This window comes from Haliotis rubra, unplaced genomic scaffold (assembly GCF_003918875.1).
Source record: "Haliotis rubra isolate DU_JTF1 unplaced genomic scaffold, ASM391887v1 Scf112, whole genome shotgun sequence".
Lineage (NCBI taxonomy): Eukaryota > Metazoa > Mollusca > Gastropoda > Lepetellida > Haliotidae > Haliotis > Haliotis rubra.
In genome coordinates this window covers 467302-494559 of record NW_025765026.1, presented here as the reverse complement: position 1 = coordinate 494559, position 27258 = coordinate 467302, and the positions used below count along the sequence as shown (strand labels likewise).

Below are 27258 nucleotides of genomic sequence, written 5' to 3'. Positions count from 1 at the left end.
GACGTTACATTTATTGACCCCCGGAAATAACTACTACATACTACTACTACTACTACTACTACTACTACTACTACTACTACTACTACTACTTTGATATGTGTAAGCTATCCTCGTGACATAAAAGCTTTGATGTCCACTTAGATTCGATGTTCGCATTATAATCACATATATATCTCTACATGAGACATATGTAAAGTCTTAGTTTATTTTAACAGGGGCAAAACACAGACAATGTAATTCACTTTGACTAGTGTTTCTACTCTAAATACGAGGTGACATTATAAGGTAGTATTTTCTCACTGTACTGTTCTAAAGACCGACACTTTGCTGGACCGACGTAAATATATATTTGGAAGTATTTGATCAATTTATATCCTATTTAATGGGACGATTTTTATCCATCTAAGTTATATGTGGCCATATGGCCTGTTTGCTAATCCTATTTCCATTTTGTTATGTCGTGTATTATGAAAAATGTAAACATTAATGGAAATAAAATACTGTTTAAATCATATGTGGAACGGCACCAGCCTAGGTCCCTGGGTTTGCTGTGCTGACGCTTCGAATTCACTATCAAGATAGCCAGGACGACATACCCAGGTAACCATGTAGAAACGACACCTCAGCGAAACATGCACCTTGTGAAAATCGATTGGCAAAAACGTAATCTTGTCCTAAGTAAATATTACAAGGCGGAAAAGGCAATTTGTTGTGGAAGTTTGGGCATTGTCATTGTTCATTCATGTTATGTGTGCTGGTAATATCGACGATAGCGGAGTAGAAGCTGTCCTGTGTATTTATTTGTAGCATTCTTTTTAAATGGTTTTGTAAATGTAAGAAACATTGATGTTTTATTTTGTAAGGAAGTTTGTTTTTTCAATAGTTTGGGCATATTGAATTAAAAAATACAAAATGTATTTGTGCAGCTCAATATTGGCCCTATTCTGTTACACATGAAGTACTTCATGTCGGTGGATCTTATATGTGCTACGGACCCATTTGTGCAGGATGTAAAAGATAAAATACGATATTGTCCTATATATAGAGAGCAGCCAGTTGATTGTAAGGGTTTAGAGGGTAGGGAGAACTTGCTTTAAGAGCAGTAGTCTGTTTTGGTGGAAGTCACTTAAATTATTTTTTCAATATGTGCTCAATTAATTTTTTTAAATGGCCAACAATAACAAACTGTATCACTATATTCTGCCATTTGACAGTAAGAAAAGTACACAATAGGTTCTCGTATAATACAAGGCATATTTTATGAGCGTTCTTACTATAGAGTATAAAACAACACTGTGTGTATGTGACAGCCGCTGGTCTTTATTTGTGTCGTGAATAAACACAACCACCATGAGTTGTGAAGGTATATGAGAATGTGCACTTACTGTGCTGCCTTCAACTCTTATCATTCTTCGACATCGTTGTCTGTTATCAAAGTAGACCGATGTCGGGGACTAAATAACTTGCTCAGCGTGACTTGCAACTACAGATTATTTACACTGTGTGGTGCAATTGTGCTGTCAATAACACAGCTCGATATATACTACTAAACTATATTGAAGAACACTTAATTCTTTCATTTTACTATTATAAGACAGCGTGTTGTATACTGCTCAAAAGACGTTAAAGAACACACTTTTTTTTCACTTTTATAAGACAACTGTATAGGAATGACAAGCCTTTATGGATGATCAACTTCTTTTTTGAAGTGAGTGAGTGAGTTTAGTTTTACGCCGCACTCAGCAATATTCCAGCTATATGGTCTGTAAATAGTCGAGTCTGGACCAGACAATCCAGTGATCAACAGCATGAGCATCGATCTGCGCAATTGGGAACCGATGACATGTGTCAACCAAGTCAGCGAGCCTGACCACCCGATCCCGTTAGTCGCCTCTTACGACAAGCATGGGTTCCTGAAAATCAGTATTCTAACCCGGACCCGGTATCTTTATTGAACATAGCGACGTTTCGGTTTTGAAACTTATACCGTTTTCAAGCATGAAGTGGTGAATGGATACAGCAGGATATATACAGGGTACGTGAGGGCAAACACAGTTCAACTTGCTGTATACTGCTCAAAAGAATTTAAAGAACACTTGATGCATACATCTTATCCTATAATACGACAGCCTGTTATATACAGTTCAAAGGATGTCAACGCCCAATTCTTTCATCTAACCATAATATGATACTGCTGTTATATACTACTTTCAAGAATGTAAAGAACATGGCTATGACTGATTAACTATCATGACATAAAAATACACAATAAGTTGTAGTGTAATGCGATGCATTTCGTATGAGCGTTCTCACTATAGGGTATACAGCCAGAGGTCTATATTTGTGTCATGAGAGAAGACCACGACCATGGGTTGTGAAGGTATTTGAGAATGTGCACTTACTGTGTGAAAAAAAAAGATGACTTCAATTTCCAGGTAGTAAACTTCCGCTTGATGTCAAGCAATATTCCTGCATCTTCTTCCCTTGCTGCTCCATTTAGCAATTTTGGATGTACAGCCTTCATGTCTCTTTCTATGACGATTTCAAGGAGCGTAATGCGACCCTTGCTGAATATTGCAATTGCGTTTTGTCACTGTTGATAAAAGAAATCAGATTTCATAACCGAAAAAAATCACTAGCCACTACGAAACACGATCCGTATTAGAAGACAGTTACAGAATTACAGCGTGACGGGATATACTGTAGTGATAATTTAAGAGTCTGTATGTATACAAAAGATGAATAATCCCTGATTGCTAAACCATGGTACAATGTTATGTAGGAACAAAACAATAATGACGTTGTTACATATTGGCGAAATACCACAAGTATAACACTAGTGGACATATAACTATAAACAAATTTGGAATGGTTGATGACAGATTTTCGTGGAAATATACAATAAACGGGCTTAAATTTAATGGAACAGTTTAAGCAGTGGAGCAGCACATGTACGGTGTACAGTGACAGCATGAGGTGGCTTATATAAATACTACTGGTGTTTTCTTTAACAAATTGTAACTGTTGCACTATAAAGTAAAATATAGGTAGTTTTAATACCAGTCTATAAATATTAGCAGATTTTCGGATACATCTGTGAAGGACAATGTAGGTACAAGCCGGATTAAGTCCGACCCAATATTTGAGATATAGACTCTGAGATCATGGAAAATAGTTCACTTTTTTCAGTGTGTATGCTTTAAAAATCGCAATCTGTGACATTCTGTGAAGTTGTATTAATACCCATCTTAATGTCTGTACAATTTGCATTGTACATCAGAGAGGTGTTTATCGATTTTAACCCCCAGCACCAAACACCCCTGATATGGAGACAAAGCGCTTCACTTCAATGATGTCTACTTTAAATACGACATGATATTAAAAGTAGTATTTCTTCACAGTATTGTCCGAAAGATGTAAAGGCCAAGAAGGCAAAGTGTAAATCCATATAACGCTACATGTATTTAGAAGTATTCGATTTGTTTCAAACGATTACTCTTATTGCAGCTTAAATCACAGGGGCGTGTCACGCTTAGAAACAGCGTTAGAAAGACATATAGGTATATAGAACCTACCCTAGTATATAATAACGCTGTTTCTAAGCGTGACACGCCCCTGTGGCTTTAACGACACTTCAACAAAACCTCTCGAAGTGTCGAAAAAAAAGTGTCGAAAATGTAACCTCGCCCAAAATATTATCAGCTACCATTACGAGGCGAAAACGGCAGCGTATGCACTTTTTGCTTTCTTTATTCATGTCACGTGTGAATGTTGCATAGCGAATCGTAACGTTGGCTTTTTTACATACAACACCCGGTTCAACAATGGGTAGTCCCTTACGACCTGCAGTATAAAAAGGCTCCCTGAAGCGATAGTGCACACAGTGTAACTCTATTGCGGCGTGAACGGTGATAACTGTTTAGCTGGTTACTGGGTAGCAGAGTCTATCAGAAGTAAGACATGGGGCTGAACGAGTTCCTCAAATCTGCCTTTGCCCTTACGATAGGATTATTAATGTCACCTTTCATGGTACTACATATGATTTATATGTTCGTGCAATCTCGGGGCAAGGTATCATGGAAGAAGTACGACATGCCGGACTGCCTGCGTGACCCCGCTTACGGGACCCACCACTTCGTGCATCTTGAGGTGAGTGCTATCATCGTGGCTTGTATGATACAGAAACCAGATTTTACGATGGAAATCTGTCTCATCAGTCTATTGATTTATTTGTAACTGTACAACACTTGAATTCATATTTTTTAAAAGTGTTTTTGTATCAGTCTATGAAATGTTTGAAATAGCAGGGGTAGTTCGGATTAAAAATAAAAATTAATTTGTGCAGCCGTATCTTCTTTCTTTTTCCGTATGACTGACTGAGTTTAGTTTTACGCCGCTTTTAGCAATATTCCAGCAATATACATGAGGGGAATCGGATCCAGACTCTCAGTATGACGAGCGGACGCTTTTATCATTAGGCTATCCCACTGCTCCTGGGGCAGTTTACTACAGGTGAAACAACACTGCCGAATCAAGTAGCCTTCTGTCCTTATTTCTGGCCATGGCTAGGTGAATGATTTGTGAATGTGCACGTAGTGTACAGCGCTCATATCTTATCATGTTGAGACATTGCAGTCCGTTATCAACATAGACCATGTCGGGACGCACTACCCTGTACATCAATACATACAACAGTGGATCCTGTCCATTGTAATGCACAGTAATACGATCAATAAAACAGCTCGTCATATACCTCTCAAAGGAACTTAAAAACATCCAATATTCCAAGTTAAAAAACATCCAATATTCCAAGTTAAAAAACTGCCAATATTCCAAATTAAAAAACACCCAGTATTGCAAGTTAAAAACACCCAATATTCCAAGGTAAAAAACATCCAATATTCCAAGTTAAAAACACCCAATGTTCCAAGTTAAAAACACCCAATATTTCAAGTTAGAAACACCCAATATTCCAAGTTAGAAAACCCAATATTCCAAATTGCTACAGTGTATCAACAATAGGCGCTGTATTATTTCACAATGCGGCACAAAACGTTTACTCACTGATACAAGTACAGCTATATTTGCAAGTTAAATTACAGGACAGGTTTACATTTTATAATAGTGAGTGATTGAGTTTGGTTTCACACTGCTTTTAGCAATATTCCAGCAATATCGCGGCTGGGGACACCAGAAATGGGCTTCACACATTATACCCATGTTTGGAATCGAAATTGTATCTTTGGCGTGACAAGCCAACGCTTTAACCACTAAGCTACCCCACCGCCCCACATTTTATAGTAACCCATTGATGACAGAACACCATCTCACTAACGTTCCCACGTTGGGCTGAATAAACATACAAGCCATAGTCTGTGACTCTTTATATTAGAACATGATGTACCTGACGTGTAAATTGACGAGCTTTAAAAGTTATCAACAAATCGAAAGTACACTTCAGGGATTGTGTTTTGATACTGATCGAGAGTCTGTAAAAGACGAACGAAAGACTGGCAAAAATGGTGAAATGGATGGATACGTGGTGTTGCCGAAACGCATTGGGTTGTACAAATTTCGAACATACAGTCAAAGAGTTATCTTTCCTTACAGGACGTTCGCCTCCACTATGTCGCTGCCGGAGACGAGGATAAGCCGTTGATGTTGTTGGTGCACGGCCTTCCCGAATTCTGGTTTTCGTGGCGTTATCAGATAAAAGAATTCAAGAAATACTACAGGTTGGTTCCACAAAACAGAACATGAACTAACCAAAAGAATTTTATATCGATACAATGACCGGATTTAAACAGACATTCTTAAAACCAACTCATCTTTTATCTCAAGTGTTATGCTTTCTTACTTACCATACCGATAAAACAGGTGCTTATGGATAATTTGTACCCTGCTAGCATGTCACAGCCCCACAAAATAATTAATCTATAAAAATATCATCTTCGTGATTTTTCTCTTGCTAAGCTAAAGTATAGCTGTTATTTCTGTCCAGAGTTGTTGCCATAGACCAACGTGGGTATTCAGAGTCGGGCGCACCCTCTGGTGTCAGCAGCTACAACCTTCGTGAATTGGCCAAAGACATCAAACAGCTCGTACCAGCTCTTGGTAGGTTTGAAACTAATATCTAGGCTATAGTTAAAATGGTAGAAGAGCGGCGTTGTCGGACCCTTGAAACTAGTGGATCGAATACAGAAATACTTTGTTTCAAAGCATGTTAAACCCAACTCATTTGCTCATCCAATGCTGGTTTCCAGAGGAGATATCGCTTGGTGAAGATGGCGCACGTTTTGAGCTAATTCCTGATTGGACAATATTTTCGGACTACTTTCATCAAGTTTCTTCTTTGATATCAAAAGAGATATTTTTGGCCATGATATGTTCTAACGACACAAAATGCCACCAGGAAATGGTGAAACTTATGCATTATAGAATTTAAAGCAATAAATGTTGACACTACTTTTTTATGTGCTTGTTTTTTATGACGTAATGGTGTCACTCGTTCCCTCTTCCATCACTCTTGTTCACTTGGATGTCGTCAAATGAACTTGTTACAAGTGACATTTCGCTTTGAATTTCTCTTGAACGACAAATTAAGTATGTTATTGGATGATGAATAGATATTAAATATACTGATGAGCAAAATAAACTTTCTCTTGCAAAATTTTTCATAATATTAACATAAGAAAATATAATCAAATGCAAATTGCCCCATAGTTATTGCCAACAACAAGGGTTCGATTCTGACCAACATCAGCGCTCAAACGCACCTCTTCACAACTGTGCATCGTGGTTTGCAAGTAGGGGTAATATGCACGTGCATGCATGGTATAAAATCACCTCACAGCACAGAACAGATCGTACTTCAGCAGAAAACCACTTTACAACGCCGAGGTTAACTTCAGCAGAGCGAGAGAGGACCATCGGAATGCTGCAAATGGACGCTACAACGGGTCACGTTGCAAGAACCTTCCATTACTCCGTCGTGACCGTCAGGAAACTTCGTCGGCGCTACCAACAAACTGGTCAGACCTCAGACAGGCCCCTAGACAGGCAGACCCCGGGTGACAACTGCGCAGGAAGACCGCCACCTGAGGACGTTACACCTTAGAAACCGCTTCCTGATGGTAACGTCATCAGCGTCAACAGTACTCGGTCACCCAGTGAGTGGAAGGATAGTGTCAAGGAGACTACGGGCCTATGGTATCAGGGCCTACCGACCGTACCGAGGAACGCTGCTGACAGACAGACATGGTCGCTCGAGTTGTCCAGAACTTCTTTCACGCCAACAACGTCAACGTCCTGCCATGGCCTGCACGCTCTCCTGACATGTCGCCAATCGAGCACGTATGGGACCACCTTGATAGAGTTATTCAACGGAGACAGAATCCACCAGTTACAGTACAGCAAATGACTCAAGCCCTTGTCGAAGAATGGAGGCGAATCCCAGCTGACGTCATCAGACGCCTCCCAACTTCAGTCAGAAGAAGTGGGTTTGCATGTATTCTATCCAGAGGTGGATAAACTCGCTATTACAGACTTCTGTTCACGCTTTGCTGTGTTTCCCGAATGGACCCACCGATCGTGAATTCTCTAGTTTGACCCCATGTCCACCATAACCTGTTCAATAAGTTATCAGCCTTGTTAAAAATCGAACGTTTGTACTTAGCACGTGCCTACGTCATTGCATCACAAATTATAAATTGCAAACTTCGATTTGTTGTTGTTGTTTTTAAGTGAGATCAAATTGTACGAGGAGAAAGTTTCTTTTGTCCGTCAGTATATATCACCATTCGTTGATAGAAGTGAGAAAACTCCGAGGCTTCTCACTTTTATCAGCCCGTGGTGATATACATGTATGTGATATCAAGAGACACCCGCGTGAGATTCTCTATGTGTAACTGCAGGCTACAAGTCGTGTGTGTTGGTGGGCCATGACTGGGGTGGCGCTGTGGCTTGGACAGTGGCTGGACTGCACCCCGAGGTGGTGGACAAGCTGATCATCATGAACTGCCCGCCACCACAGGCCTATGTAAGATATCTGGTCACACACTTGTCCCAGATCGCGATGTGTTGGTAAGTGCTGCTTGTGACGTGAACATGTTTGGACTTCAAACGTCCAATCGAGAGACATTAAAACATCCTGTATGTAAACATGCAAGTTCGCGATCACCATCACCTCCTGGATGTGGGGATTCTTCATTCCATCTATTCATACACGTTTTACATCCTTTTTGCGGGACGGAATGACTAATGGTTAAGCGTCCGCTCGTCACGCTGAAGACCTGGGTTCGAGTCCCCACATGGGTACAGTGTGTGAAGCCCATTGGTGTCCTCCGAGTTGATATTGCTGGAATATTGCTAAAAGCGTCGTAAAAGAACACTCACTCACTGCATTTTTTCCTGCTGTTGGTTGATGTTCTTCCCATGTTCACCCACCCTTCCTCCTATCGACCCACCTGCTCTTTCTTCTCTAGTTGGTGCTCTTTCTTACCCCTGAATATGCTAGTTCCTCTCCAAAAACCACATGTCATGTAAACGTTCTTTTTTCCTCTCACAGGTTCCAATTCTTCTTCACGGTACCCGTGTTGCCAGAGCTGTACTGCTGTTTCAAGGACAGGTGGTTTTGGAAAACAGTTTCACCGGCGAACCATTTGGCGTTCGCTGTACGAAGGTATCGCCGAAAGAACTGGAAGCTTACAAGTTTGCCTTCCCAACATTCGGTAAAATACAATTTTTATTCTAAGATATAACCCCCACGACAGCCTAATGCTGTCCCTGTTGTAGCATAAAATATGTTTTAGCGATGTTTTCTCCTGATTTCAATTAATTTCTCTTTACTTCGAGCATTTTCTTTTGGCTTCAAGTTTCAAAAACTTGAAATTTTGAGTATTTACTCGTATGTTCTCGTTAAGTCAATTATGTTGTTGATCTCGCTGTTTTTTCTCGTTGCTTTGATTATTTTGAAGTAACGAGAAATAAATGGAACCATGTGAAATTAATTGAAGCAACGAGAAATAAAACGGGTTTTAAAGAAAGTTGAAGTAACGAGAAACGAATAGAAGAAAATACTCCCAACACCGACAAAGTAATCGAAGCAACGAGAAATTTGGCTGAAAAAAATATTTTATGTTACAAAATTGGCAGCATTATATGTAGTTGGACACAAAACCTGTCAGTGGATACTTGGTAGGAAGGTAAACCAAGAGGACTTCTGACTGAGTTTGGTTTTGGTAGGAAGGTGAACCAGAAATGGGCTTCACTCATTGTACCCATGTGGGATTCGAGGACTTCAGAATGAAGTATCAAGTAATCTGAATGGAAACACACTATTTCGTTCGATTATTATCCCTTTGGGGTGTGGGTGTCTGAATGCTTTGCTCACTGGTACCGACAATTTAGCTTCACCAACGTCGGTGATTTGCAGATGAGGAAGTGTCCTCATATCTTAACAAAGAGGGGTATCATATCGAATTGGAATCAGATGGATACCATATACTTTGATATATACTGACAGAACCACTCGAGACATTCACCATGTTGGTGAATTACATTCACCTCTGCATACATTGTGGATGTGTGTGGGCCTGTGTGTAGAGCTCAGGTCACAAATCAGTTGACGTTAGGCAACGTTGGGCGCGGAGAGTTCTTGGATGGGTGACCGTGTTTGGCAGTTGGAGTCCTGAGAGTTTCGAGGACTTCAGTCCTGCCCCACAACGAAGCACATGTGATACATGTGGTCTCACCTTAGGCATGTGAGTTTGTTTAAAATTGCCTCTGTTCCTCCAGCAAAAAATGGGTACCCGGTGAAATAAGTCGAGAGACTATTAACCTTCTAGCGCCTCACAGGCAGCTTGGGTTATCCGGGGTAATAATGATCAGATTGTGCGCTTTGAGCAGGATATCTAACCTGGAAAGGTGCGTTATAAATATTCTCATTATTTTATTGCTTATAATTGTCACTTTCAGGCAGCTTCACTGGCCCCATCAACTACATCCGGGCAATGTCACGCACCGCACAGCCACCTGAGAAGAAGGTAACTACCCCTACCCTTCTGATCTGGGGGTGCAAGGACGCTGCGTTGGGGATGGGACTCGTCCCACTGGTACAGAAGGTCGCCACCTCCCTGACCATTAAGTATGTGGAGGACGCCAGTCATTGGGTACAGATGGACTGTCCAGATCTTGTCAACACCCATATGAGGGAGTTTTTAAGTATCTCATCGTAAACATACTTCTTAGGGGTAAAAATAATTCGGTTTACATGAATATGTCTTTACGCGTTTTGAAAATAGTTTGACGCAATTGGCATGGAGCTGGTTTGAGCCAGTTTTGAACACTACTATATATGCTTATTCGAATGCATTATATACACGATATCAGTATTGCAGTTGAAGATTACGGTATTAGCAAATTTGCTGGACATTGTCTCAGTCCAACAATCGGGAGTCCCTGTTGTGACAAGGCTGCAACAAACTCTCTTCATTTGTTTATGTCTTGTGCGAGGGCTTGTGTCTCCCATACTCGTCTAACTCGGAAGTTACTGTCCTTCGCCATGTTGTTCTTGGCCTTCTTCGTTTCCTCTTCCCTGGTGGTGTCCACTTGAGCGCGTTCTGGGCCGTTCTGGGAATATACCCAAGCCATCTGAACTTTCATTCTGATGGCGTACCCAAGACATGACTTGTGTACGCTGTTAACGTGTCAGACTTAATCATAATGTCAGAAAGAATTTTAATGTATTTGGTTATGGATAGAATTCAGGTATTATTAATTAACGGCAATGACATATTATAGCTTTGTATTCAATATTGCTTTGAGCAGAGAGTTTTTATGAATGTGGAAATGTTTTTGTCGCTTCTATCATGTATGTATATTAAAGTCGATGAAATGTATAACGTGATGTCAAACTATTATTTTGTCATATATAAATTTCAGTATATATTTTACATGATTTGATTAACAGTACACCCTAAACCTCTGCATGATTAGCAGCAATATGAAAAGATATGTCTGGCGGCTATGATGAAGGCACCAAAACATAAAGCACCATTTTGAATAATAGATACGTTTATGAATAGTCAGCATTTTACATCACCAATCGTTCTGTGTAGTTAAATAAAAGCGCAGGGTATCCTGTGGTTACAGGACCGAGGGTCCGAGTTGGATTCCCTACAGACGTACAATGAATGTAGACCACGACTGGCGTACACTGTCGTGATATTACCCTCTTGTTGAAAAAGGCGTCAGACACTTGCAACCACTCTCACACTGGCCTATCGACAAAGGATGGAAGTTTTACTACGCAATATCCCCGCAATATCACGGTACTATCGAAACAACGCATTTTAACCAGGCAAACCATGTTGTTGAATGCATCGACAGCGATCTACGCCGTTGATTAAGTGGACGATCTTTAGAACAGTTTACACACACAGACCATGTATCCCTGTTTTCACTGCGACAACTGACCCTCAGAAAGAATTCACTGCTGTTAGATTTCATGGCCACATTTCCGGACTGTAGATCGAAACAATATTTTTGATGTAGTGTGTGTGAGTTGGATTTTACGCCGCTTTTAGCAATATTCCAGCAATATCACGGCGGGGACACCAGAAATGGGCATCACCCATTGTACTCATGTAGGGAATCAACCCGGGCCTTCGGCGTGACGAGCGAAAGCTTTTGCCACCAGGCTACCCATCGCCCTTTTAGATGTAGACGCTCTTTACGAACTGTATACTTTCGAAGCGCTTCCGCGTCATGTAGATGATACAATAGAACGTCTAAAATTGAAGTCTCAATGAAATTTCGTCTAGTATCATTTATGTCAGTGAATTGTTTGTCTGCTCAGAGGTCGATTATTAAGTCTCACAATCGTGAGGTGGAATTTGCTGATTGTGCCGAATAACAGTACTCACTCACTATGAACCGGCCTTAATTTGATCCACACAGCAGCTCTGTAAAGAAAGACAGACGCCAGGAAGACGTCAGCCAATATTCCAGCTGGAGCAACGAGATACAAGGTTGTTTCAGTCAGTGCTCAATTAATATCAATCAGAAAGCTTTATCGTTCGTGTACACATTATCGGTGTGAATAGACGACCAGTGCTTGGGGCCGGGAGCTGATTCTAATCACCGGTATACGGAGGGGGTTGTCACAGGTGACATGTATATTAAGAGACATATGTGACCATCAATGGAAATATGTCATGAAATCTGACGGATTTCAAAGAACGTCACATTAATAGTAGAGTAAACGTCACGTCCTGCTGAAATATGCTATCAAAGCCTCACTTCGAATGATTAGCTGATGTCCAAACTTAAACAAATATTTTCGTGAAAGTGGATCATCCGTTTTGAGTGGAACATCATCATAGCTGAACTCTTTCAGGAACTGATCTGTGCTTTGACCAAGGCCCCTTACAAACATTACACATGTATCAACCCTAATATATAATTGTAAATTAACAATCAAAACCATGAGTGAATAACCAGAATATGACACATATAGCTTTTGCACATATAAAACATATACCTATTAAGCTGTAGCCTCCACTCTACGGACACCCGGTGAGCCACACAATATGTATCTGATGCATGTACCAAATCACGGCGTTACCAATCACCTGCAACATAGGGGGTGTAGACAGTGGCCTGTAACACGTAACAAGCGAATATGTTTCATTTCATATGTTATCAATATTTGACAGCTGATGACAGGTCAAAGTTCGCACATTACTAGATATATAAGGGTCAAACTAACATTTCTATTCATTCCCGTAAGTATTTGTGATATTTCCAACCAGTGATTATGGGAGTAAAAGGAATTTTGCTGCGTTGGTTTTCCTACGCATTGGGCTGTTTTTTATTCAATGTTGGTTTTGTTCAATATAGCTGTCGGTTTTGTGAAACATCCCATTGCATATTGTTCATACAAGAAGCGATATGTGATACCGTCAGTTCTGAACGACCCGGAGTTGGGGACGCACGGCTATGTTCAGTTGGAGGTAAGTCACGAACAAATACAGCTTTGCTCAAGGCGGGAGAGTTATTGATTCTTTATGAATTATTTGAGCTCATATTTCTGATTATACAGGCGCTCCAGGTTTGTTTATACACCTTTAAATACAATATAGATTTTACTGGATTAAATTGTAGAAATGCAGTGACTGCAAGTGTGGGTTACTCCCCTATCGCTAGCTTGGATACCGTTATATTGCTGAATGTGGACCATTGCAGGATCAGTAAGTGTCGTTTGTGCTGTGTCACTTGGAAACGAATTCTACATGCTTTATACCCGTAGGTGTGGTAACTAGTATAATAGCCAATGTCAATTTATATATTGATAATCTATTTAATATTAAAATATACGAACGTGATCATGATTTTCGTGATTATAATTTCTATATATACAACTTGATTTACGTTTCAACTCAACAATATTGCAACTTTATGACAGAAACCTAAATATCTGTGTCTTGAAAACATAAATTGAATTTCGACAAAAGAAATGAGTGAGTTTAGTTTTACGCCGCTTTAAGCAATATTTCAGCAACATAACGGCGGGGGACACGAGAAATGGACTTCACACATTTTGCTCATGTGGGAATCGAATCCGGGTCTTCGGTGTTACGAGCGAACGCCTTAACCACTATGGCTACCCCACCGCCCCTCGACAAAACAAGAAACAGAGTCGTTTAATATAATTTCTGCATATCATCATTCGATATTAGTTTTGTATTGATATAACGTGATTACGTCACTTGTTACCTTGTTTAGATGGGCACGCAATGATGCAAAGTATCACAACACACCTTGTCTTCATATATCAATATGGATCAACCATGGCAAAGGAAACTACCCAAATCTCAATTTAACGTACTATATGGATACATTGACCCTCAGGGAATAAGGAAATGGCAAATCTAAACGTAGAAAGAACGAACAACTGGAGTTTATTCACAAAAGCAAACATAGCCACATATGACTCATTTTGTAGTGCTGATTGCTATGGCGTTAACTACACTCCCATTGCCCGACGCCCGAGTCCAGTGTTTTAGTGCTGACAAGCTGTTGTCACACTGTACCGGTGTCCAGTTGATATTCAATGTTAGTTATGTGGTCATTTTAAACATCCTGGAATACAATCCTCACCCCTGAAGAATGCACATACATATCCATAACGGAGCAGAGTGTCAATATCTGGTGTAAGCTCAGACAACACCCCTAACCCTTAATCTCCTCATTGACTGTATCCGACGTTGAATTCGGAGCTTCAATACATCAATATTTTGTACCTGAGGATCTCTCTTGCGTATTCTGCGACCCATAATGTCCTAAACATGCTCTATGTGACTGGGATCTGGACTCGCGGGCCAAGGCAGAGTTGCTATCAACGTTTGACGAAATAACATCACTAACGGCACGTTAACGATGTGGCCTAGCATTGTCGTCCATAAAGACCGGCCTTTTGTTCAGAGGATGGTTATCGAAATGTGGTACAACAACCCTGTCCAGGATGTCAACGATGTACCGTCAACCATTCAGATTGTGTCTGATTGTCATAAGGTCATGTTTACAGTCATGATGCTGATCATAAAGACCTTATATGTAAGGAGAAAGGGTACTGATGCAAATCTTATGTTTCATTGTATCTATCGTATACAGCGACATACTTCGTTAATAAGTGTTGAAAGGGTGACGAAACAGTCAATGTTTCTTCGCCTTTTGTCTTCCCCTATCCATCATGTGTTACCCTACTCTGTCGTGTATAATTCCGTCTGCTTATAGCATGCACATAAACTGTTTCATTAAAATGACAAGAAGTATGAAGGAGCTAACAATGAAAACTATTTTAGTCATCATGTTAATCAAGTAAATTCTGTTTATGAATGGCATGTAACACGTTATTTGGTCTTTGTTAGAACATCTAGACGTTCGTACATGTATCCATAAAAGGTCTCATACTGTTTCGAATTAAATGCATTCTGCTACAAAAAGGCTCTATCATGTTTACAATTTTTTTCTTACTTCAGGAGGTAAAGATCCATTATGTTGCCCATGGTGACGAAAGCAAGCCGTTGATGCTGTTTGTGCATGGGTTTCCAGAGTTCTGGTACTCATGGCGATACCAGCTGCGCGAGTTCAAAAAAGATTACAGGTGGTCATTACTGGGGCTTTTCTTTACAAGAAGATTATTTTTTCTGAAGTAAACTTGATATACTGAATTATTTTTTTATCAGTAGATAGGGCTATCGCCCCATTAGCATTATGATCATATATACTGGCCACATAAAGAAACTGTGCACACAGAAAATACAAAAAGATAGGCAGACAGCGTCTTTATGCATAAATAAAGGTTTGTACATAGCAAGTATTGGAGACAATCAAACGCTCATGCAGGTGCCAGGCGACGTGACGTCATTGATGGTGGCCTATGGACTTGCAATGTGTTACTGCACGTGCAGCCTGTGCAGCTGCACACAACATGTGAAATTCAGAAATTGCTGTCACTGTCGAAAGCTTGATCTTTGGTCATTCAAACGTTCACAAATTCACATGAGAAGTCATATGCACATCATGCCAACATGTGCTCAACGTCATGAAGCCATTGGAATGGTTCGAGCAGGCATGAGCCAACAACAGGTGGAAGCACATTTCCAATGACATTGTAACACGATATCTGCATTGGTCAGGCGTTATGGAAACAGTAATGACGTCGCCGACCACCCACGTTCTGGGCGTCCCCGAGTAACGACGCCAAGACAGGACAAGTGGATTCGGGTGCCTCATATCAGACACAGGTTCCAGACGGCAGTGACCACGTCCCAAACCATTCCCCAGGCCTTCATTTGGAAAATTTGGTAGCCTCTATGCGTCGTCGATGCACCGCTGTGCTTCACGCGCATGATGGTCATTCCCGTTATTGACATTGTGACTTCGACGTGTGACCCCGACTCAATTTTGAACTTCTGACGTCATCGTTACGGATATTGTTCATGTTCTTTTGACATGTTGTTGAGGCCCGATACTTCATCTTATAAAGTGTCTACATCATTTCGTCTTTTCTGTGTTGTATTCCAATTCTGAAAGAATTTTCTGTGTGCACAGTTTCTTTATGTTGCTAGTATAGTTAATGTTGTCTTATATTTACCACTCTGACCATAAGGATGAAGTGTTCGCCTGTTGAGGGGGCAAGAAGTAGCCCAGAAACGTCGTGTTGCAAGCAATAAAGAAGTTGTAAATCCATACAATACGTTGTTCTGTTACCTTCACAAAGATGAAAACTGGAATCAATCCCTCTCTGATGCTCCATGTGTGCACTTTCCTTTTCTTCCATTTTGATCATGTTTAAAGACCTGCTAATTTCTCCCAGGGTTGTGGCCATTGATACGAGAGGCTATGGTGACTCCGACAAGCCTTCCGGTGTTGCCAATTACCAGGTGTCCAAGGTGGTGGAGGATCTGAAACAACTCATCCCTGCTCTAGGTGACAGAAACGCATTGGAATATTTCTGAATTCATCTAGTTTCATATTTTTATTTGCACAAAAAACAAACATTAGTCCAAAACCTTGTGTAAAAATGCACGTTTTCCCTTGTACCAGTGTAGTTGATACAAGTTAACATATACTTTATGTGTTTATTGCTGCTTTGGACCCGTGAAGGTCCGGGTTAGAATGAACGACATCTTTGCTCTGTGGGTTTTGATTCAGAATTAGAGTTAGATTGTGCACTTGAGGAAAAACGAAACTTATTTGATAAAATAAACTCACTTACTAAAGAAAGCACACCCCTGTTTGGGGGAATTATTTTTAAAAAAAGAAGTAAATATTTTGAAAGTGTTATGATTGTCACTCACAAGTGACAAACATTACGTACATGTTGTCAAAACACTACATATGTATTTTACAACGTAGTGTATGGAAAATCCTGGCTTTGTTGAATCGCACATGCATGTTACGCGGTCAACAGTAATGAGACAATGCTTGTGGTTGACATGGCAACTTGATAGGGTATCTATTGTGCTTTGATAATATGCATGTACACAATTCTTTTTTACTGTTAAGTCACAATGAAAATATTTACGACGGAAGGTTGTTTTTTAATAATGACCCCAACGGACCAAGTGTGTACTTTCTATTCAGTTATTTTGTCGTTGAAATCATGGCTCTACATTATGATAGAATGATTAGAACATTGTTCCTGAGAAATCATCCATCAGCCTAAAAACACACCATGCAATTCTTTATATATGCCTACATGCCAATTAAAAATACAGATATGATCAATATGATATATGTGATCAATATGATATATAATCACATACACATATGTATGTTTCTGCTTGTCGTGTGTTATCTTCCACTTGCTTCTGTTCCAGGCTACAGATCCTGTGTGCTGGTAGCCCATGACTTTGGAGGCGCCATTGCCTGGGCATTGACTGCCTTACACCCAGACCTGGTCGACAAACTCATCGTAATGAACTGTCCGCATCCAGGTATATTTCGTAGCTACATGGAGAAGAGTTTGGCGCAGTTAAAGAAGTCTTGGTAACTATTTAATATGTTTAGTCTACAAACATAGTCTCATGAACCAATTCAGACAATGACCTACTTTTCAGCAGATCCGAATTTTTTCTCGTGTGAAAGTGAAAAGAGACACTACAAACACCTATGGTTACACGAATTTCCAATTTCTTGTTTCATAAGAAAATGATATTTACAAATGAATTTTAATTTTAAACTTTAAAAAAATCGTATTTCTATATTTTATGACGTTAACTAAGTCGTCAGAGACTGACCCTGTTTTATGTGGTCGTAAAATGATTCACAATTCATCTGGCTCACTAGTTACACCTGTTATGTGTTCTTTGCGCTTATTAACTGTATTTTTGTATCGTACAATGTGATTGGATATAATATCAAAGCCGTACAAGACCTCCAAACTGTTCTAGCAGCCGAGCCTCGTTGTGAGATTTCCACGATTTCCATTTGTCAGAGCACGCTGCACGACGTGTTTGCAAGGATTAGAAGGATCGTAGTGTTGCAATATCCAAGTGATTAGATGTATCAAATATTACTGATTTATATTTATATATCCAACTGAATGAGTTGGTCTCAAAATTCTGGTTTGTTATTGTATAAAGTTGCGTAATAGGACGGAACCCAGTCAGCAGGAAACGAGACTGTTGTGTAATCAATGTTTTGACTTAGTCGGCATTGGCTGGTCATCGTAACTGGTACATGATACACATATATACATATTTTTCAGCTACCTTGGGCATTCATGGTAACAGTTTCATACCATGCTTAGAAGTATGGACCGGTAACAGTTGGACTGTTTCATTTCTTCACTAAGTGAACGTCTCCTGTGGTGGTGTGTGGCCCTGAAGTGCGATCATTACGAAAGTGTGTGTTTTGGGCTCTCCATAGCCAAAATATGCTTGTCTTAGAAATCGACCCACGGGAACGGATTGTTACAATCATTTACTGATCGGTGATGCATGTAATCGTATCCCAGATGCGCTGCTTATAATAATCACTAGACCCGATTATTTACAGCTCGTCACAATTTAGCTTGATTATTACCCCCGCCGCGCGTTTAGCACGAAGCGGGGGATATAGTATTAGGCTCCGTCCGTACGTTCGTACGAATTAGAATATCTTAAGAACCGTTGACTAGATTCTTTTCACATTTGGTACCTAGGTTCATCACAGTGTGAAAACGGTCCCAGTCAGATTTGGTGACCTTCATTTCAAGGTCCCAAGGGGACTTTAATGTTTTACCCTTGTCAGCGAGATATCTCAAGGCCCATTCACTGGAGTTTCTTCATATTCGAAACAAAGCTTCATCTAGGGAAGACGCAGGGCCCAGTCGATGACCTCTGGTGACCTTCACATAATTGTCAAGGTCACAGCGACACTTTAAAGATTTCAGCATGTTAACCTGCATGTTAAGCTTGTCAGCGAGATATCTCACAAACGATTCACTGTATTTTCTTCATATATGACACAAAGCATCATCTTGGGAAGGTGCAGGTTGACTGGTCGTGCTTTTGTTGACATTTAACTTCATCTTAAACTACAACCTTCACTTTCATTACTTTTTAAGATTGATTTGATTGTGACAATCCTTTTGCTATTGTTGTGGTAAACAGTAAATACATAATTCATATGTTGATGTTTTCCTTACCGTTGTGTAATCTTTTTGGTGAAATAATCATGCTTCATGAGAGCGACACTTGCTTAGTTCTGTTCACAAGATTGGATTTGTTTGTTGTATTTAGTGCACCATACAATCACGGTACTCCTACACATATAAAGGGTGGTGTTTGTTTCAGGTACATTTTCTTCTTCCAAATTCCATTTGTCCCCGAGCTGATGATGCGAGTGAACGACATGAAAGCTCTGGAAAAAATGTTCACGGGGCGTCAGGGTGGTCTTACCTCAGACAACTGTAGCGCTGACGATATTGAAGCATACAAATATGTTTTCTCTAAACCAGGTAATTACTCTTTTATGGTTAATAATGTGTGAAAGTATAGTGATTATACAACCACTGGAATTGTGTCCTGGCGGTTAGAGGAGTGTTTAATCATTGGATTATATTGGATGATGTCATGGCTCTCACGTCGTAGATTCATTAGTTTCATTAGATCATGTCCCAATACACGTCTTATGTAGCAGATTCATTAGATCATGTCCCAATACACGTCTTATGTAGTAGATTTATTAGATCATGTCCCAATACACGTCTTATGTAGCAGATTCATTAGATCATGTCCCAATACACGTCTTATGTAGCAGATTCATTAGATCATGTCCCAATACACGTCACATGTAGTAGATTCATTAGATCATGTCCCAATACACATCACATGTAGCAGATTCATTAGATCATGTCCCAATACACGTCTTATGTAGCAGATTCATTAGATCATGTACTAATACACATCACATGTAGTAGATTCATTAGATCATGTCCCAATACACGTCTTATATAGTAGATTCATTAGATCATGTCCTAATACACATCACATGTAGCAGATTCATTAGATCATGTCCCAATACACGTCTGATGTAGCAGATTCATTAGATCATGTACTAATACACATCACATGTAGCAGATTCATTAGATCATGTACTAATACACATCACATGTAGCAGATTCATTAGATCATGTCCCAATACACATCACATGTAGCAGATTCATTAGATCATGTCCCAATACACATCACATGTAGCAGATTCATTAGATCATGTCCCAATACACGTCTTATGTAGCAGATTCATTAGATCATGTACTAATACACATCACATGTAGCAGATTCATTAGATCATGTCCCAATACACATCACATGTAGCAGATTCATTAGATCATGTCCCAATACACATCACATGTAGCAGATTCATTAGATCATGTCCCAATACACATCACATGTAGCAGATTCATTAGATCATGTCCCAATACACATCACATGTAGCAGATTCATTAGATCATGTCCCAATACGTCACATGTAGCAGATTCATTAGATCATGATTCATTAGATTCATTAGATCATGTAATAATACACATCACATGTAGCAGATTCATTAGATCATGTCCCAATACACATCACATGTAGCAGATTCATTAGATCATGTACTAATACACATCACATGTAGCAGATTCATTAGATCATGTCCCAATGTAGCAGATTCATTAGATCATGTCCCAATCACGTCAGATTCATGTAGCAGATTCATTAGATCATGTACTAATACACATCACATGTAGCAGATTCATTAGATCATGTCCCAATACACATCACATGTAGCAGATTCATTAGATCATGTCCCAATACACATCACATGTAGCAGATTCATTAGATCATGTCCCAATACACGTCTTATGTAGCAGATTCATTAGATCATGTCCCAATACACGTCTTATGTAGCAGATTCATTAGATCATGTCCCAATACACGTCTTATGTAGTAGATTCATTAGATCATGTCCCAATACACGTCTTATGTAGTAGATTCATTAGATCATGTCCCAATACACGTCTTATGTAGCAGATTCATTAGATCATGTACTAATACACATCACATGTAGCAGATTCATTAGATCATGTCCCAATACACATCACATGTAGCAGATTCATTAGATCATGTCCCAATACACATCACATGTAGCAGATTCATTAGATCATGTCCCAATACACGTCTTATGTAGTAGATTTATTAGATCATGTACTAATACACATCACATGTAGCAGATTCATTAGATCATGTCCCAATACACGTCTTATGTAGCAGATTCATTAGATCATGTACCAATACACATCACATGTAGCAGATTCATTAGATCAGGTCCGAATACACGTCTTATGCAGCAGATTCATTAGATCATGTCCCAATACACGTCTTATGTAGTAGATTTATTAGATCATGTACTAATACACATCACATGTAGCAAATTCATTAGATCATGTCCCAATACACGTCTTATGCAGTAGATTTATTAGATCATGTATTAATACACATCACATGTAGCAGATTCATTAGATCATGTCCCAATACACGTCTTATGTAGTAGATTCATTAGATCATGTACTAATACACATCACATATGCCAGATTCATTATATCATGTACCAATACACGTCTTATGTAGCAGATTTATTAGATCATCTCCCAATACACGTCTTATGTAGCAGATTCATTAGATCATCTCCCAATACACGTCTTATGTAGTAGATTCATTAGATCATGTACTAATACACATCACATGTAGCAGATTCATTAGATCATGTCTCAATACACGTCTTATGTAGTAGATTCATTAGATCATGTACTAATACACGTCTTATGTAGTTGATTCATTAGATCATGTACTAATACACATCACATGTAGCAGATTCATTAGATCATCTACCAATACACGTCTTATGTAGCAGATTCATTAGATCATGTCTCAATACACGTCTTATGTAGCAGATTCATTAGATCATGTCTCAATACACGTCTTATGTAGTAGATTCATAACATCATGCAGTAGATTCATTACATTATGTATTATGAATATTAACACTTGGAAACATGATTGATTGAGGCGACTATTATTTGTATGTTATTTATGGTATGCCAAGTTGAATTGTTAATATTGAAGTCACCAATATAAGAAAATAACGTTTCATTGATATATATGAACATTGTATACATGTACATTTGTGTCAGTCTGGGATCAAACTAATGGATCAAATAGTCAATTATCCGTGAATATTATTGACCAGGTAACAGCAATATTGGATCCATACTCATCAGATATGAACCAGTTACCTTGCATGCTTCCGTTTGCTACACTCAACCATGGGGTAGCCCAGTGGCCAAAGCGTTCTCTTGTCACACCGAACACTCGGGTTCGATTCCCCACATTGATACGATATGTGAAGCCCATGTCTGGTGTTCCCCACCGTGGTATTGCTAGAATATTGCTAAAAGCGGCGTAAAGCCATCTCACTCACTGATCATCTTGACCACATGGAGATGACACTTAGAGTTTCGTCTTGTGGTACTGTGATTCAAGCAGTTTGTATGTATTTCACTCTGTTTGTTCGATGCTTCCCCCTTTTCCTACCAACAGGTGCTGCAACATGTGCCATCAATTACTATCGAGCTACAACACGGTACCCTGCAAAAAAGATCCCGAGGATCTCCTGCCCGGTGCTGACCATCTGGGGCTGCAAGGACGTGGCCTTGGAGTCCTCCCTTGCAGCTGCTGCTAATGCTTTTGTAGACAACCATACAGTCAAATACATAGACGAGGCTAGTCACTGGGTCATGATAGACACCCCGGAAGAGGTTAATAAACACATAACAGATTTTCTGAAATAAATAATGATAATGATAATATAGTTTATTATAGTGTCATGTTTTACAAGGTATAAAACATTTAGTACATATATAAAATACAAACAGGCCTCGGAAGGCCGAAATGGCACCTTAAAATATTACAAGTATATAAAATGCAATTAACTATAGGCAGGGTGGATGCACATCTTACATACATAAGTACACTAAGATGTTCATTCATATATACCAGAACCCAACATATCATTCATATATACATATTTTAGTTCTCATACATACAGTGGCACACACACACACGAACACGGACGCACGCACACAAACAAACACACACGCCAATTCAAGTTGGATGCATTCAGTGTTTATCATCGACTTATGTTTATCCAACACAGATAAGTCACAGAAATTGCTGAAATGAGTATTAATAAATCAAACAAACATTTTCTTAAATCATTATAAAATTCACGAACCACAACAAAATGTGCTTCATCCTCTATCAACTGTTCATTACATAGTAGATAGAGTCTATCTTCCAGAGGGGTCAGAGGCTTGGTATACCTGCCACTTTCTATACCCAGGGGAAGGTTTCCACAGTGTATAGAGGCTATAAACTTTTTGTTGTCTAGGGAGAGACATCTTCGCAGAGTGAGAAGTTTGGATATCTTGCGTATATGTCCTATATGTTCGTATATGTTTCTGTTTAAGTTACCTTTGTCGTTGAACATATCAGAGTACCATTTTTGTCTGTCTGTCTCTTGTGTCCAACACTTCAAGGCATGTATTGAGAAACTCAGCACGGTTAGTCTGGACACAATAACCTAAAGTTCTTTATTTCGATGAATGCCTAATCTATTTACAAATTCACAATCCTTTAAATCCCATGAAGATTTGCTTTTATCTGACGACTTATACTCCTCACCAAAAATTAAGCAACAAGTATTTTCAGTGTAATATCTTTATCAATCTCGATAGCGATTTTTGCTGACATGTTACTGAAAGGAAAATATTTAAAGAATACATAACCTTTAGTGACTGTCAAATTGATTTATCTGATAACATTGACAACATCACACGAACACAACCACCCTCAGAAACAACATGCAAAATGTGTGGCATGAATGTCCTCCACTCTTCACACATGCACCCTTATCGGTGTAAACCTACCTGTAATCATTCCTCTGGTACAGCAAGCGGGTCCTAACTTCATTTTTATGGATAATAATGCCCGTCCATGGATGATAATGCCCGAGAAAGAGTTGTTAACGATGTTGTTTAGATCAACAACATCACACATATGCATATGGACTGGCCTGCAAGGCCACTTGATCTTAATCCCATTGAACATTGGAAGTCGTGTTTACGATCTCCATGTTCACCCCTAGACTCTGGATGACCTTGGACCTTGGCAGAACATTCCACAACAGCAACTTTAAAGGTTCATTTGGTCAATGCAAAGACGTGTAGAAGCTTGCATTTGTGCTCATGGTGGTCACACGCGTTACTGAACACTGCTTCACTGTCCAAAACTGACTTGAACCTTAATGTTAACATTTTGCTCCATCAATGCAGCACATTTTGCACGACTGTTTCACGGGTACATGCTTTTGATGATTTGTAAGTCTATTATTGCTCAATACCATTTCATTTCATTTTGTTAATCGTGTGTACATATGTTTCACCTTTCTATTGCATCAGATGTCTCACTAAAGGTAATGATTTTATGGAAACTTCGAGGAACTTCAGTTTTAATCTTGGTGTCCCGTCTTCTCCATCCATTTCTCCTCTAGCAGCCACATTGGAGGCTTTTTTCTCACTCCAAAGAAAAATCTGGACGCTTTATTCTGGATGTAACTTATTTCTTTATACATATTGCAATATAATCTAAATAAATGTAGTAAAAGTATTAAAAACATCATGTAAACTTTGTCAATCATAAGTGTCACCTATTTTCGTTATATCACGATCTATCTGCAAATGTCCATCCATATTTTTAACATTAAAGTAAATAATTACCTAACAACATCAAAGACAGTTACCTGGTTCTGAAGTTCACAGATCTGAGTCATCTTTAAGGGGGCATATTCACCGTTGGTAGCTATGTTTTATCAAACACTGAACGTTCGCGGTAGCAGCACTTGTCAGACATGACCTAATTACCACTGTGTGTCACTACGTTATTTACACCCATGAAGGATTCTACTACTGATGTCATTGTGTACTATTATTGTACAGACTTATGTATTTCATGTCTCCAAATGATATATTTATTCACTGTCTTGAATCATTGTGTATTTTGAGTGATAACACCGATGTTTGTCAGGGACTATTTCTTGTGTACACTCCAGCTTCGTGGCTATTTATAGAAAGTAAGTGTGACTTTTGACCCAGAAAAACAATGACTTATTACACTTGTTAATGACGATTTTCTGATAACTTTCTTGCTCAGAAATGTTTTAAAGTGTATTCCATGAAGGAAACTAATGAAAATTACACTTGATTACAATGTATAACGAATTTGATCTGTTTGACATTTCTCAGGTTACGGTGACCTGTCAACAACATTTACGTTAGGCTGAGTGACTAATTATAAATTGGATGTCCGTTTTTATATCAATACAACATATTCATTATCTGGTATTTCCTGCATTCTATGGTAGAAATTCATTGTTTTAAGACATAGAGGACAATATATAACCTGCTGTATTTCCTACATTTGTACCTGCAATATGACAGTAATTCCGTGTTTTGACATTTGTTGCCGACAATCATTCCCAGGCACTAATTGACAGTCTGCTGTCCGTTTTCTCTGTTTGCATTTACCAAATATTTTATCAATCTTATTAGTGTCCGAATTATTAAAGGACACATAGGACAACATCAATTCCAGGATACAGGGCATATTGGTGCTACACTGGGCCAAAGTTGTTAATGGTCATAGCATACATTTGACGTCTGTCAAAATGTCGTCCCGTCCCTTGGCCTGAATATAACGTTGTCCGTATTCTTATTATATCACATGTTAGCACCAATCTCATTTGTCCATCATGTTCGATCTTTTCGGACACTTTATATCACATAAGGACAATACCATATGATAAAGGAAACCGATGCTTTTGTAAATTTCACTTGTCATAGAGCCGCCACTGACGCTACGTTGACGGAAAGTTATTGTCCGTTTAATTATAACAAATTGTCTCGATGTCCTGATTATTTCTACTGTGTCCTAATTGTATTCGGACAAAAAGGACAACATAAGGACAATTAGTAATCACTAACTTGTTTTAGAAATGACACTGCCTATGCAGTGTTTCTTGTATGAAAGCCATCAAACCTGTGTTCTGATTGGTTGAGAAAGGTCACATGACCTCCTGATGATGCCTATAAATACGATCACTGGTCAAGGCCTAGGATTCGCATTCGGATTCGGATTCGATTCATTCGATTCACTCGGGTCACTCGAGTTAGATACAATAAGACATTCAGTCCGATTAAAGGGTCCTGCTCTTATTTTTACCTGGCACCTCTACTGACTTAGATTTATCATCATAACTGCTTCTAGGTATTTATTTTAAGTCAAATTACAATCAATTCGATAACTATATTACATACTCAGTATCATTTCTGCAAGATATTCGAGTTAACAAATTAACTATTTCCTTGGAGACTGAGCCTTGTCATTATAATAATAATATAATAATAAATGTGAACTTATAATGCGCCTTTTCCATGCACAAGGCCCATGCTCAAAGCGCTAACAAAGTGAGTGGATAATAATACATATATACAATAAGGGACTAGTTGCTAGTCATAATGCAGTGAAAACAGATGAGTCTTGAGAAGTCGTTTGAAGGAATAAAAGTCAACTGCTGATTTAATGGTGATAGGGAGAGAGTTCCAGAGTAGAGGGGGCAGAGCAGACAAAGGATTTCCTTCCAAAAAGTTTGCAGTTTGAACCGAGGCACAGAGAGTAGGTTCAGATTCTGAGAACGGAGCTGTCTTTCTGGAGTGTACGGGGTAAGGAGTTCCTTCAGGTATTCTGGGCCTATGCCATTGAGGCATTTGTAGACAAAACACAATATTTTAAAGTCAATTCTTGATTTAACAGGCAGCCAGTGGAGGTTTTTCATCACAGGTGTTATGTGTGAGCGCTTTGAAGTTCTGCTTATGATTCGGGAGGCTGTATTTTGGACATTTTGCAATTTTGATAGCAGCTTCTGAGAAATACCAAAAAGGAGGCTATTGCAGTAATCAATTCTTGATATAACAAGTCCCTGGACCAGACCGTGTGCTGCATCACGACTGATGAGATGGCGTATTCTGCCAATGGCTCGTAGATGAAAGAAGCATATTCTGCAGAGTTGATTTACATGAGTGTCCATCGCCAGGTGTGAGTCAAGTGTAA

The 27258-nt window shown here is 39.3% G+C and overlaps 2 protein-coding genes across 2 annotated transcripts; both read left to right on the top strand.

Moving 5' to 3' along the window:
• Nucleotides 1-3869: 3869 nt before the first annotated feature.
• On the top strand, nt 3870-10449 carry LOC124289525 (epoxide hydrolase 4-like). Its single transcript, XM_046726122.1, has 6 exons — nt 3870-4149; nt 5611-5735; nt 6002-6114; nt 7914-8082; nt 8567-8729; nt 9976-10449. The coding sequence occupies exons 1-6, from the start codon at nt 3961-3963 to the stop codon at nt 10045-10047; spliced, it is 831 nt and encodes a 276-aa protein (XP_046582078.1). The 5' UTR covers nt 3870-3960; the 3' UTR covers nt 10048-10449.
• A 2429-nt stretch (nt 10450-12878) lies between these two features.
• On the top strand, nt 12879-22883 carry LOC124289923 (epoxide hydrolase 4-like). The gene is made up of 6 exons (XM_046726596.1): nt 12879-13013; nt 15042-15166; nt 16382-16494; nt 17388-17556; nt 19347-19510; nt 22633-22883. The coding sequence occupies exons 1-6, from the start codon at nt 12879-12881 to the stop codon at nt 22881-22883; spliced, it is 957 nt and encodes a 318-aa protein (XP_046582552.1).
• The last annotated feature ends 4375 nt before the right edge of the window (nt 22884-27258 follow it).